Source organism: Rhinatrema bivittatum, chromosome 4 (assembly GCF_901001135.1).
Source record: "Rhinatrema bivittatum chromosome 4, aRhiBiv1.1, whole genome shotgun sequence".
Lineage (NCBI taxonomy): Eukaryota > Metazoa > Chordata > Amphibia > Gymnophiona > Rhinatrematidae > Rhinatrema > Rhinatrema bivittatum.
This window is the reverse complement of record NC_042618.1, coordinates 340322900-340337895: the sequence shown is the minus strand read 5'-3', so window position 1 is coordinate 340337895 and position 14996 is coordinate 340322900. Positions and strand designations below refer to the sequence as shown.

General features: G+C 41.1%; 1 protein-coding gene across 2 annotated transcripts in view; it reads left to right on the top strand.

Annotated features, from left to right (window-relative positions):
• Nucleotides 1–14996, top strand: part of SAP30BP (SAP30 binding protein) — a 141369-nt gene that overhangs the window by 108996 nt on the left and 17377 nt on the right. The window contains exons 6-9 of one of the 2 annotated variants that reach the window (XM_029600513.1): nucleotides 7371–7462; nucleotides 8494–8554; nucleotides 9152–9203; nucleotides 9789–9847. In XM_029600513.1, the coding sequence (XP_029456373.1) occupies nucleotides 7371–7462; nucleotides 8494–8554; nucleotides 9152–9203; nucleotides 9789–9847 (264 nt within the window). The remainder of the gene's footprint in view (nucleotides 1–7370; nucleotides 7463–8493; nucleotides 8555–9151; nucleotides 9204–9788; nucleotides 9848–14996) is intronic. The other variant, XM_029600515.1, reaches the window with a different exon arrangement.

Sequence of the window (14996 nt, the reverse complement as noted above, 5' to 3'; positions counted from 1 at the left end):
ACATAGACAGTCAGGGGTTTGGACTGAGGCTTGTACTGAACTGGAGACTGAAGCAGAGGCAAGGGTGGAACCAAAGACAGATATGGAACTGGAGTCTGGAACCAGATGCAGGGAGACGTGGGGCACTGGAACAGGCTAGTACCTGAAACATGGGCGTAGGCTGGAACTCTGGAGCAAGACTATAACTGAGATAAGACTGGATCAAGAACAATGTCTGGATACTGGGACAGGAAAGACAAAGATTAGACCAGATTTAACCCAAAAGGCTTAGGAAAGTCACAGAGCAGTACTGGAACAGAAGGCTTAGGAAATCCCCAGAGCAAACTAGGAATAGGAAGGCTTAGGGAAGCCACAGAGCAAGGCAAAGCAGAAGGCCTAGAGAGGCCACCGAGCTTACACAATCATTAGGGCCAAGCAAGGAGCTGAGCAGACTTGTTGACAAGGCCTCGAGCAGACACAGAAGCAGGGTTAAATAGGCTGGGCCATGCTGAGTCATGAGGTCACAGAAACTATAGTTGGAGAGAGAGTAGGAGCAGCTCCCACAGGACCTCTGGTGGTTGGGAGGCTGCACAACAGGCAGAATCACAACAGTACTCCCCCACTTAAGCACCTCTTCTACTGGAAAGGAGATTAGAGTCTTTGAGGCACATGACTAGGCTGCACCCTCCTGGGGTAGCAGAACTGAGCTGGACCTGGGCCCTTCTGAGGACTGCTGGGAACTGAACCCCTCCAGGGATAACATGATTTGGCAGAACCTCTCCTGGAGTAACTGGACTGAGTTGGAGCTGAACCCCTCCTGGAGCAGTTGGACTTAGCTGGAGCTGAACCCCTCCTGGGAGTTGCTGAGAACTTGTCAAGGCAGAATCTGAAATTAGAATAGAAAATCGGAAGGGATTAAGGTTCTCCTTAGAAAGTAATGGCAAGGTCTGAGTGCAGAATACCAAATCCTTTTCAAGCACAGAGGGTTTTTTTCTGAAGAGGAAAGCAGGAAATCTGGAGTGGAGTGCAATACTGGATTAGATCCAAGAAAAGAGAGTGTGCTAGCAGTTTGCTGTGAAGCTTGAGCACTGATTAGTTTCAGAGTGGGCACAGGTAGAGATTCAGGCTTCAGAGCAGGGCTTTCAGCATTGTAGAAATCAGAAGTTGTAGTATGGAATCTTACCACCTCTTGTTCAGGCACTGATTCTGCAGAAAAGTCAGCCAAAGCTGGGGAAGGAATACAGGCAGGTATGTCCATTAACCTGGTGAATTCAAAGGTTAAATTGGTGGTAGGAGAAGCTGGATTACAAGGAACAGTTAATAAAACAGGAACCGTTGAAACTGAATGCTTCTCTGTCATGTTTCTTTTCCTCAGCTTTCAGCACAGGGGTATTTTCAGGAAAAATCAAAGCAGATATTTTAGGAGCAGAGGTAAAACTGTGTTTCCTTTACTAATGCTTGATACTGAGGATAAACTCTTGCACAATACAGAGAAGGTCCTGCAGAAGTGTTTTAATTAAAGCCAAGAAGGAATCAGATTTCAGTTGAGGGGCTTTCTCCTTGCCACTACTAACAAGAGGAATACTGAGGTCCTCTAATAAAGAATTTACTTTTTTAACCTGATTGCAGTGTTCCTCTCTCTGTGTGTTCTGCTGCAATGTATTTTCTTCAGAAGGATTTAAAATAGGTAACTTTAAACTCTGGTCATATTTCTCAGTTTTCACTGCCTGGTGCTGCATATTAACTCCAGGTTGATCCTGGGCTCCTTGTGAATGCATGTTATGTGAAACCAGGGCAGAAAGAGGCTTTCTTTGGAAGGCTTTTGAAAGATCAATAGTTTGTTAGAGATATATTTAGGCATCTTACATTTAAGGCAATCCTGTAGAGAGATGGATTTCACATATAGACACCTCTTGCACTCCCAGTAACAAGGGACAGAAGGCTGTGCTCTAGGAACTGGAATATTTGGGAAAGTAGGTATCCCTGACCCAAAAGGTACATTTATATCTGGGTTATAGTATTTCCCTTTTACTGCATTCTGAGGAAAGTGATTATCTCTGCAAGGAACATTAAATGGTTGTAAATCAGATTTACCAGGACTATGTATAAGTGTAGGCTTTACTGGTTTGGAAAAGCAGGGTTAGACATTGGACATCTATAACAAATCTCTCTATACATGGGAACATTTATTTATTTATTTAAAATCTTTTCTATACTGTCGTTAAGTTATATACCATCACAACTGTTTACAGAAAGGCACATATAGAATTATGGGGATTGTATATATTAATACTATCTATAAAAGTGCCATTAAAGTCCGGTAACACAGTTTCATAATAAAGACTAGTTGATGAAAGTTATAAATATTGTCCTTTTTTACATGTCTATGCATAACTGTATATGAGATTTATATTTATTTTTAAAAATGTATATGCTGCTTCATCTGAAATTGAGTGGCTTACAATTAACATGCATAATAATGTAACAGGACTACATACAATTTCTACACAATAAAACTTCAACACAGTACAATAAGAGTAATACAAAATAAAAAAAATAAAGTAAAATTAAGACTAAAATAAGGGTAAAAAAATAAAATAGCCTATATTTGCTCATGCAGCTTTCTGACAATCATATTAAAAAATAGTCTGAAATAAGTGTGTTTTGAGCTGTTTTTTAAAAGATTTAGGACATGCCTACTTTTGCAATGATAGAGGTTTGACATCTCTGCACCAGCAATGGATAAAAGTTTATACCGTGATTCTTCTGATCGAATAATTTTGTGATTCGGAATATCCAAAAAGCACTTGCCCCTCTGATCTCAGATTTGTAATTGGACGATGAATCTTTAGAAGAATATTAATACAAACAGGAGCGTCATGATTTAGGGCATTGTGTATTAAGCTTAAAACTTTATATTGAATTCTATATTCAATTGGAAGCTAATGTAGGGATTTCAGTACTGGAGGGATGTGTTCAAATTCTGAAGAGCCCTTTAGGATTCTTGCAGCAGAATTCTGTATCATCTGCAAGGATTGTGTTATGTATTTAGGAAACCCTAGGAATAAAGAATTACAATAATCCAAATTAGAAAAGATTAAAACTTATAAAACCAAATGAAAATTAGAAAAATATAAATATGGTTTTAAACGTCTTAACATCCGAATTTTCCAGAATGAAGTCTTAACCAACGACTTGATATGTGGCGCAAATGAAAGGTTTGAATCAGATAGTACCCCAGGGTTTCTAACTTCATGAACAATGGGAATCTCAATACCTCTTTTATAAAGGTGCACTGCTCACACACACATGCCAGTAGGGATAGCTCAACTCCTGTAGGAGTTGGGAAATCTTGTAGGTTCTAACAAGTCAGGAAAATTTTCTCTGGACTTACCAGATGGATGTGAAATCCTGGAACTGCTGCCACAGGGATAATTTGGTCTTGTCATCTTGTTGTAGTTGACTCCTGTAGAGGTTGAGGACCCAACTAGGCTGGGGAATAGTCCAGGGGTACAGGGCAAGACAGAACTAAGCTAGGGAATCTTCAGCCTATACTGGCCACAACCCCCGCAGGTTGAGCCCTTGGGTTCTGGCGGCCGGCAGGACTTTAGACAGTGGTTTGGACTGAGGCTAGTATGGACTGGAGCTGAGGCAAGGCTGGAACCAAAGGGAGGCGTGAGCTGGAGTCTGGAATCGGATGCAGGGAGACATGGCACGCTGGGACCTGGAACATGGGAGTAGGCCGAGACTCTGGAGCAGGACTGTAACTGAGACAAGACTGGGTCCGGAACAATGGCTAGATACTGGGACAGGACAAGACTAAGACTAGAATAATACTGCAACAGAAGACTTAGGGAAGCCACATAGCAGTACTGGAGCAGAAGGCTTATGAAAGCCACAGAGCAAACTAAGAACAGGAAGGCTTAGGGAAGTCACAGAGCAGCACTGGAACAGAAAGCTTAGGAAAACCACAGAGCAAACTAGGAACAGGAAGGCTTAAGGAGGCCACCGAGCATATACAAACGTGGGGCCAAGTAGGGAGCCGAGCAAACTTGTTGACAAGGCCTCAAGCAAACAGAGAAGCAGGGTTAAATAAGCTGGGCCCTGCTGAGTCATGAGGTCACAACAGCTATAGAGGGAGAGAGAGTAAAAGCAGCTCCCCAAGGACCTCTAGTAGTTGGGAGGCTGCACAATAGGCAGAATCACAACAACATGAGATTAAACATAACGGAGGTAACTTTCTTCTCTGGTTTAGGAGTAGATTCTAATAAACTGAGGGGTATATTTTCAAAGGCTTATTAGGAATTGTGGGGGTAAAGCGGGTAGAAAGACTTTAGATGGATTCAGTCAGTCTTTGGCTGGTTAGAAAGCATGCCTATGCGATAAAAAGAATCATTCTGTGGGAGGAAAGGAGGTGCTTTATCAGGGAGGAAACCTGTATGCATACATTGACGTTTCAAAAATGTATGTGTAGTCATAAGAACATAAGAATCGCCATGGTTGGTAGACAGAGTCCTGTTTTTAGCAGTGGCTAATCCAGGTCACATATACCTGGCAGGTTCCATGCTGCTTATGCCCAGGGATGAGCAGTGGCTTTCCCAAAGTCGAACTCATTAATGACAGTTTATGGATTTTTCCTCCAGAAATTTGTGCAAGCCTTTTATAAACCCAGCTACACTAACTGCCTTGATCACATTTTCTGGCAGTTAATTCCTGAGCTTAGTTGTGCATGGAGTGGAAAAAATACTTTCTCAGATTTGTTTTAAATGTGTTACTTGGTAATCTGAGTGTCCCCTAGTCTTTTTTTTTTTTTTTTATCTGAAAGAGTAAACAACCAGTTTTGTATTTACAGTTTCCTCTCCACTTATGATTTTATAGACCTCTATCATATCTCCCCTCAGCCATCTTTTCTCCAGGCTGAAGAGCCTTAACCTCTCTAGCTTTTTTCATATGGAAACTATTCTATCCCCTTTATCATTTTGTTTGCCGTACTTGGTACCTTTTCTAGTTCCGCTATATCTTTTTTTTGATGTGCAGTGACCAGAATTGCATGCATTCATAACTGCAGGGGGGTTAATGGGTCTCATAAGACTACAGGGCCCCATGCAGATTCAATTGCAAAGGTGAGGAAAGCAACAGATATAAGTGCATCTCTTCCCCCCCCCCCCCCCCCCCCCCATACACACACTATCAGGAGGCCATCCTGCAGGCCAAGAAGGAAAGGAATTGAAGACTGCAGTGGCACTTCAATTCTTTCTTGGAGGAGAAGTCCATTACCTGCTATTAATCAAGTTAGAAAATGGCCACTGCTTTTGCTAGCATCAGTAGCATTGGGTAGACTTAGTTTTTGGGTACTTGCCAGGTTCTTATGGCCTGGATTGTCCACTGTTGGAGAAGGGCTTGATAGACCCTTGGTCTGACCCAGTATGACATGTTCTTATGTTCTAAGCTTTTTTTTTTGTGGCACACCTGTGCTGCGGCCATGGCACTCTGGTTGAGAAATGCTGGCTTACAGGACCCTATGCAATATGGTTTTGCAAGAGGAAAATTTTCCACACATTTTGCTTTCTTTAAAGTGTCCAGAGAAGTAGATCAGGGGGTGCAGTAAATGTGACCTATCTGGATTTCAGTGAAGCCTTTGATGGGGTTTCATAGAGACTGCTGAGCAGGCTAGCCAGTCTGAGAGTTGAAACAAAAATTATAAACCGGATGAGAAATTGGTTGAGCAACAGAACTCGGCGATAGTCCATGGTGTCCCTATGGTGATGGGAAAGTGACCAGCAAGGTGCCATAAAGATTAGTGTTGGGTCCAGTCCTGTTCAATGTCCTATTATTTATTTATTTATTTATAAACTTTTTTATACCGGCATTCGTAGGACACATCATGTCGGTTTACAAATAACTGAGAAGGAAAGGTAATTACAGTGAACAGGGGAGGGGGTTAACTGGATGATATACTAAAGTACAGGAGAGGAGAGTCAACAGGCAGGAGAGGAGAGTCAACAGGCAACACTATTAGTGTTTTCAGAAGGGCTAGAAGGGAAAGTGCACCTCTTGCAGAGGTCATGAAGATCTGAAATCGTAGGCATGCCAGAAGGAACAAATAGAATAGAAGATTTTTAAACATTGGAAAAATGGTTAAAGATATGGCTTGAGCAACTTTATATTGATAATTCAATTTAATAACATAAATAGTAAAGAAACTATGCTTTTATTTAAAAAAAAAATCTACATTTGAGATGCAGAAATCCAAGGCCAAATTATTTTATGGAGATGACGAAACATCAGTTACCAAATGGGAAAGAAATATAGCGGGGATCATCTGCGATGACCTCAAGGTAGCCAGTCAGCATGACAAAGAAATTGGGAAAGCTAATAGTAAACTTGGGTAGATAAAGAGCGATATCTCTAGTAGGAAGAGGGAAGCATTAGAGGTAATATCTTCAGAACCGAACCAGAGTTCTCAAGGTGGGGTCTCGAAGGTCTGTTCGGTTCTGGAGGCCAGATCTACAAAAAAAAACATTGACAAGGTGGAGGCAGTTCTCAGTGTTGCAAGGCCTGTACGATAAACCATATACCGAGGGAGCTAAAGAAGAAAGGAAAAGGGGAGTTACGATACAAGCATTTTCAATATCTGTCAGGCTTCAGTAAAGTACCTGAAAGAAGCATTTCCCATAGAATGAAAAGTTCAAGGACATATCAGGCTGAATGGAGGGAAGTTCAAAGGAATGTGAGAAAATACTTTCACTGAGAGGTGATGGACACCTGGAACAGACTTCTAGCAGGAGTTAAGAGCAAAAACAGTGGAGGAATTCAAGCATGCAGGGGATACATTCGAAGAGATCTTGGTAGCAGAGGGAGGGAGAAGACCACAGATCAAGTAAGAGTTACAGCAATGCAGTGGGGCAAGTACACCAAATGGTAATTTTCTGCCCTTTCTGTATTGCTCTGTATTGGTGAATGGATCTTAAAGAAAATGCTAGTAGAAAATGGTAGTGACAAACTGGGTGGGCCAATTGGTTTTTATCTACCAGCATTTACTATGTTGTTAGATGATTCTTAAGTATGAGAGAGAACATAAGACATGCCATACTGGGTCAGACCAAGGGTCCATCAAGCCCAGCATCCTGTTTCCAACTGTGGCCAATCCAGGCCATAAGAACCTGGCAAGTACCCAGAGAGTGTAGTTGTGTCTTAGTCGCTTTACATCTAGCCTTACTTTCATTTCTGTGCTGTAATGTTGTTGGTTCTGAACTTAATTTCTTCAGGAGCCAGCAAGTGCATTTGCATAGGATTCCTGTGTATATAATTCCTTTTATTTGAAAGTTCCTGAATATCATTGCCTCTGTTTTAGTTCTCTCTTCCTGTCTTAGCTTGTAATGTTTCTTTAGGATAAGATTCAGAAGCTGTATGAGAGGAAGATGAAGGAAGGCATGGACATGAACATGATCATCCAGAGGAAAAAGGAGTTCCGAAACCCCAGGTCAGGATTATCCAGAGGCACTTTCTCATGGTAGCGATCAGCGCTGGTCCTCAAAGCCACCAGAGCAGCGAGCAGAATGGTGCTGGAGATAGATGTGTATTTCAGAGGTGTCTGGTTATAGGAAGTTGGGGTGAATCCTCTTCCTCCTCTCTCTACATTTTGCTTGGTATAACCATTCTAAGCAGGAGCTGTGTACTGAACCAAGCTAAAGAATATTATACGGTGCGTTTAGTAGTTAGACTGGTTTGATTTGTGCGACTCTAGAAAAGTGAACCCTTAAGTATCCATGCTTGTTTTATCTCGAGCATATATTGTCTCTGTCCCACCTAGACTTGCATATTCCTTTTACATTATGTACTATTACAGCCATTGAGTGAAAAAGTTAATAAGCACTTGCCCCCAACTGAAGAAATTTAGAGAGCACAGAGAAAAATAAAACAATTTCCAGTACATTCTTAGACAATGCAAGAAGTACCATGTTAGTCTAGCAAAAATACAATTGAAGAAAAAAAAGTAAAATATGAGTAGAGATGATTCTTTTCATCAGGCTAATGAATGTTTAAAGATACAAGCTTTGGGAACTACTGAGATCCCATGAAGAAGCTGTAAACATAGATTCTGAAAAAGGAAATAGCATTCTGGATTTTATATGCTCAGAATTTTCTTCATTCATAGGTGAGAAACAAGATTCACTGTGGTGTTAGGCTGAATACTTTACCTTGCGGTACACTTGCCATAGTTGCTTCAGAAGTTCTTTCACAGAATGCAAATCCTATAACTTTGCAATAGCCAAGCCTGATGCAGAGTCAGCCACTCAGTTTGGTGACATCTGAGCAATTTTTTTTCCTTACACAGGCGTGGATCTTTGCTCCCATCCCATCAATATTGATCCTTTTTCACCAATTCTTTTAACTTTTTTACTGACCTGATCTGTTACACACTGCAGCCCCTGAAAGTAGTAATGTCTCCTAGGATAAATTAGTAGGAAATAAGCTGGAAATTACAGATTTTTTCCTCCTCTTTCATCATAGCATCTATGAGAAGCTGATTCAGTTCTGTTCAATTGATGAACTTGGCACCAACTACCCTAAGGTAAGAAAAAGGATGAGGATCAGGAGCTAAATGTTTATATTGACCTCATTTCTGTTATAAGAAGGTGATTCTGCTGTTTTGCTGGTGAAGAGAACAGCCTTTCTGATAAATCTCCCAGCATTTTCCATGTCATTTGCTTTGAACTGAAATTTTCTAGACATTACACTTAATCCATGGTGTATATTAGTGAGAGAGAGGAATATATAGTACTGTTCTAATAGATGAACATTCCTGTTTAAGCATTAAGCTGCTCTTGGGGAAAAGATTTAGTACGTATGTGATAGAGAAACAGAGGCAAAAATCATATACACATTATTATCAGGAAAAGCAGAGCTCATGTCAGTGGCGGCTTGAACCATCTCTTCAGCATCTGCTGCTTTATAGAGCAACTTCTAAATGACTAGTAGACTGGGCCATTCTTCCGTGCCATTATTATAGCCCTGTTGCTTGAGTATAGATTTGGGGTTCTTCCATGGAAGCTGATTCCAGTTTCTCTGCAACTTAATGAAATTGATTAAAGTATTTAATTGGAGCTCTTACAACGTAAAGATGTCCATGGTCTGCATTGCCACTTTTTTCAGTGTTCTTGCCTTTCAGGATATGTTTGACCCTCATGGATGGTCTGAGGATTCGTACTACGAAGCATTAGGTATAGTGGTATTATTTCTGTAGTGCTGTTAGTTTGTACAATACCATGCAAGATAAAATACATGCATTCAGCATCACTATGTTTATATCCTAAGTTTAAGAAAAAAGAGTTTGTGACTGGCTCATAGTCACACAGTGAAGGGTGGAGATGAGATTGGAAATGCTCTGCTATAGCCATGAGATCATGCTGTCAGCATTATTCGTATCAGCACATTGGAGTCGACTTTAATGTTTAAAATTAACTTATTCCTTGTCATTTTTTTAAAAGTTGTTATATCTTGGGCAATTTATTATCAAATTACAGTGTACCATAAACAAGCAGCAGCTCACTTAACCTTCCACTGAGCTTTCCTTAGTCTGCAGCTCTGCTGCTTTAAATATTCCTTGACTGATGAAGCATTTTGGGATATAACGTCTCTGAAAATATGCTTATAAACAAATGTGCTTTTCTTTATTCTGCTCACTATCTCTGAGGTAGATTAATTTCTCCAGCACAGTGGGAAAGGGGAAATGCTGGTGACTGAGTACTTGGAGTGGTGCAATGTCTGTCCAGATGGCTCTGACTCCTGATTTTTGATGTTTCCAGCTAAAGCCCAGAAAATTGAAATGGATAAACTGGAGAAGGCTAAAAAGGAACGAACCAAGGTGGGTGTTGTCAGCCCTCGGAGGATGTTCAGGTGCATGTTGATCCCAGTGCTGAAGGTGATCACTGTCCTTTTTTTGAAACTTTTTTTTTATTTAAACATATGGAGTATACATCAGAGTTGACAAAGTTAGGTAAGTATCAGGCAAGTGCAGAGCAAGAGAAAACATCAAAAAGTCTGATACTATAAGTGCATATAGGAAAATAATCATCTTAAACAGTGTGGTGCAAAATAGAACAAGGGGGAAAGCCGACAGTCACTCAGCAGTACGTGGTTCGAAGGAATGTATCCTTGAAGGATACTAATGAAACAGGAGAGTTAGGGCATCCCAACAGAGAGGTTCCAATAAAAGCAAATGTAGTCCATGTGCCTATATGTAAAAAATCACCTGAGCTAAAGATTTCCAAATTATCCCTAACAACTGAAAAGCAGGTTGTTAATACAAACAAAAAAACACACTTTGAAATGTCTGTATGCCAATGCCAAAAGTCTAAGAAGTAAGATGGGAGAGTTAGAGTGTATAGCAGTAAATGATGAGATTGGCATCACAGAGACCTGCTGGAAGGAGGATAGCCAATGGGACAGTGCTATATAAGGGTACAAATTATATTGTAATGATAGGGGAGGATCAACTTGGTGGGGGTGTGGCACTTTGTCAGGGAGGGTATAGAATCCAACAGGATAAAGAACATACAAGAGACTAAATGCTCAGAATCTATATGGGTAGAAATCCCATGTGTGTTGGGTAAGAGTATAGTGATAGGATTATACTACCGTCCACCTGGTCAAAATGGTCAGGCAGATGATGAAATGCTAAGAGAAATCAGGGAAGCTAACCAGTTTGGCAGTGCAATAATAATGGGAGATTTCAGTTACGCCAATATTGACTGGGTAAATGTAACATCAGGATTTGCTAGACATAAAGTTCCTGGATGTAATAAATGACTGCTTCATTGAGCAGTTGGTTCAGGAACCAACCCGAGGGAGCTATTTTAGATTTAATTCTTAGTGGAACACAGGATTTGGTGAGAGAGGTAACGGTGGTGGGGCCACTTGGCAACAGTGATCATAACATGATCAGATTTAAACTAATAACTGGAAGGGGGACAATAAGTAAATCTACAGCTCTAAAACTAAATTTTCAAAAGGGAAACTGATAAAATGAGGAAAATAGTTAGAAAAAAACTGAAGGTTCAGCTGCAAAGGTTAAAAGTGTTCAACAAGCATGGAAATCTTAGACGTGCAGTCCAGATGTATTCCACGCATTAAGGAAGGTAGAAGGAAGGCAAAACTATTACTGGCATGGTTAAAAGGTGAGATGAAAGAGGCTATTTTAGCCAAAATAAATCCTTCAAAAATTGGAAGAAGGATCCATCTGAAGAAAATAGTTAAAATTTGTAACCTATCATTAAAATCATCCATTGTATCTGAAGACTGGAGGGTGGCCAATCTAACACCAATATTTAAAAAGTGCTCCAGGGGCAATCCGGGAAACTATAGGCCCAGTGAGCCTGACTTCAGTGCTGGGAAAAATAGTGGAAACTATTCTAAAGATCAAAATCGTAGAGCATATAGAAAGACATGGTTTAATGGAACACAGTCAACATGAATTTACCCAACGGAAGTCTTGCCTAACAAACCTGATTCATTTGTTTTGAAGGGGTTAATAAACATGGATAAAGGTGAACCGGTAGATGTTAGTGTATTTGGATTTTCAGAAGGTGTTTGACAAAGTCCCTCATGAGAGGCTTCTTTTTTTTTTTTTTTTTGTTTTAAGAAATATTTTATTAGTATTCAACAAATACAGCATAATAGATATGGTAAACATGAAACATATCTGAAGTTTGAAACATTACATTGTTGCGATTTTCCTCTCCCCCCCCCCCCCCCCCTTGTACGTCCTCTGCATTTAATACACATAGAGATGCCAAGGAGTTCCAGAGATTAAGATATAAACATCAAATACCGTTAAACAATACATTGGCTTCCTTTATGTTTGACAGGAAATATGTTACCACCTGCAATATATCCAGTCCAAGGCCAAAGATTGAACTACTAAGTCAGATCACTTGACAGGTTGCATTGAGAAAGGAGGGAGATAGTCACTTCCAACCTATTTGTTGCTACCAGGGGGCGACCACTCAAACCAGCCCTTCCTCATGTCAATATGACGCATCAGAGAGGACCACTGTCTATAAAACTTAGACAAGGAATCTCATCTAATTGCAGTTATTTTCTCCATATAATAAATCTGTCGTAATTTAGCATATAGCTGGGCTATGCCTGGGGTGTCTGCTGACTTTCATTGAGCCGCTATCAACAGTCGCGCAGCCGTTGTGAAAAACGTAAAGATTTGCTGTTGCGCATCATCGAAAGCTGGGTGGGGAATCCCTACAAGCCGGTAGTCTGCTCGCAACGGAACATTCTCTCCCAGAACACTCTCGGCCAGCTTTTGGCATAGGCCCCAAAACTGTTGTAGCCGGGAATATTGCCACCACATGTGCCAGGATGCGAACATTGCCTCCAACAAAGGGGGGACCTCCCTGGTAACCACCGGGCCACCCTCACCTGTGAGTAATGCCAGCGATATAAGAGCTTATACCTGTTCTCCAGCATAGACGCTGACATCAAGAACCGGCCCATCGTTCTAAAACACTCCTCCCATTTGTCCACCTCCCACGGAGTCCCCAGATCTCTTTTCCATGCAGCTAAATGAGTCCCTGTCCTCCCCCCCCCCCCCCCCCCCCCCCCCCGACATTGATTAACAACTGGTATAACTTTGATATCCCTTTTTTCAATTTTCCAGCCAATACAATACAATAACCTTCAAAGGTTGAGCGGGGGAGCTGCAGGTCTCGGCATGGTCCCTGTGGTCAGCATAAAATGTCTAAGTTGTGCATAAGCCAGAAAGTCCCTATCGGGCAGATGAAAAAGAGTTTGCAAGTCTGAAAAAGGAACCATCCCCTGACGCCAAAATTGGCCTAAATTAGTTAATCCTTTATTTTCCCAGTTCTGAAAGACCAAGTTTTTTCTGTCCATTGGGAAGTCAATAAGATAGTAAATATGCGAAAGGGCAGAATATTGTTTGGAGCCTATCACTTTGGATTTCCACCGTTTCCAGATCATAAGTGTAGTACGGAGACCTGGAGGGAAGGACTCCCATTCCCGCTGGGAAGAGGACATGGGCCAGTATATAGCCTGCAAGGGGGTCACCCCCATACAATACTGTTCTATCAATACCCATTGCTTAGGCGAGTGCATGTCATGGCAGACAATAACATATTTCAATTGAGAAGCAACATAATAGTGCCAGAGAGATGGGAAGCTCAATCCACCTGCCTGTCGGGACCTAAATAGGGTCTGACGTGATACTCGAGGAGGTCGCCTTTGCCAAATGAAAGCAAATATTTTTCGTTGAAGTGGTCTTAGCTCCCCCTCTGTCCGATGGAAGGGCAACGCCTGAAATAGATAACTAATTTTGGGTAACAGACACATCTTAATGGTGGCCATCCTTCCAAACCACGAGAGGCATAACCTATCCCATTTATCAATGTCACCCTTCAAGGAGTGAATTAAGGGTTCATAATTTATGTGATAAATGTGTGAGATCTGAACCTTGTTAACCCCAAGATACCAAATTGGGCCCTTCGTCCATCTATAGGGGAAGTCTTTCTTAGCTATTCTCAGCAGGTCGGTCGAAAATTTCACTGGGAGAATTTCTGACTTGTCTGTGTTTATCCGGAAACTCGAGAGTCTGCTATATTGCTCTAACATAGACATCACCACCGGCACAGAAATCATTGACCTTGAAAGTGAAAGGATAAGGTCATCAGCAATAACATAATTTTGTATTGCTGCTCTCCACACCGAATACCATAAACCTTCTGAGCTCTCCGAATCGCCTCTGCTAATGGCAGGGGCGATAAGGGGCATCCTTGGCGGGTTCCCCTACGTATTGAAAAGTGAGGGGTATATCCGTGGTTAATCTTTAAACTCGCAATGGGCTCCCTATAACGTTCGCTGATCCAGATGGAAGAAAACCCCCAATCCCACCCTCCATAAGACAGCAAATAAAAAGGGCCAGTACACCCTATCGAAAGCTTTTTCTGCATCTAATGTTATAAAAGTTGACGGGGCCCCTTTGGATTTAGCTATATGAATCAGGTCTATAAGCTTCAGGATATTATCGGACGTTGCCCTACCAGGCATAAAACCCGCCTGATCTACATGAATTAGCTGCCCTATATGGCCCCGGAGACGAAATGCTAATATTTTAGCTAAACTTTTTAGGTCGATGTTAAAGAGGGAAATCGGCCTGTAGGAGGCACAGTTGGCCGGGTCCTTTCCAGGCCCGCTATATTCCCATAGGGAAGAAGATGTCCCTCGTCCCTTAGGTAATTAAACATAGCTGCTAAGGGGTTGCTCAGTATCCCCTTATATTTCTTGTAAAAAAAAAAAAAAGGCATAAACCCATCCAGTCCCGGGGACTGGATAATATGGCTCCTTCAAGAGTGAACTACACATGAACTGTAAGAGATGTTAAAATCTTTATTATCAAACTTTTTACCAAATCACATTAAAAGTGTCTTAAAACTCACTCACCCATTCACACATTCATACTATTAAAATTGAACACAACAGTGGTGGTACAATCTCAAACAGATTGTTCAAAACACAACAGAGCACATATGTATATACATCCTGTGACTTATTACGCCACTTACAACCCTATAAATACTAAATATAACTATCTGTCAAAACAATGACACAATTATTTCACTACACAGTCTAACTGTAGCTTCCATACTATTATATCGATCTTATATCATTACACATGTGCCCATGCTGTTTAAACCCACTTGGGTTTATATCATCTTCAAGTTCTCTTCTTTTCTCCACTGTGTGCCTCTTCCTTCGCAGAAGCTAGGAGCAGTACACGCCTTTGGTCACCACATAACCCCTACAAGAGGCCCTTGTTTCTCTGTTACCAGCTTCGTCAGGGGAATATTTACCATCAAATCTCTTTCAGAATAATTGCTTTAAACGGACCCTCCACATTATCCCAAAGGATGATCAACCTCTGATCTTCTTTTCCAACGATATTTATATGTTTTATTCTTATGGAGTAATATAATAGCAAAATTGAGGTC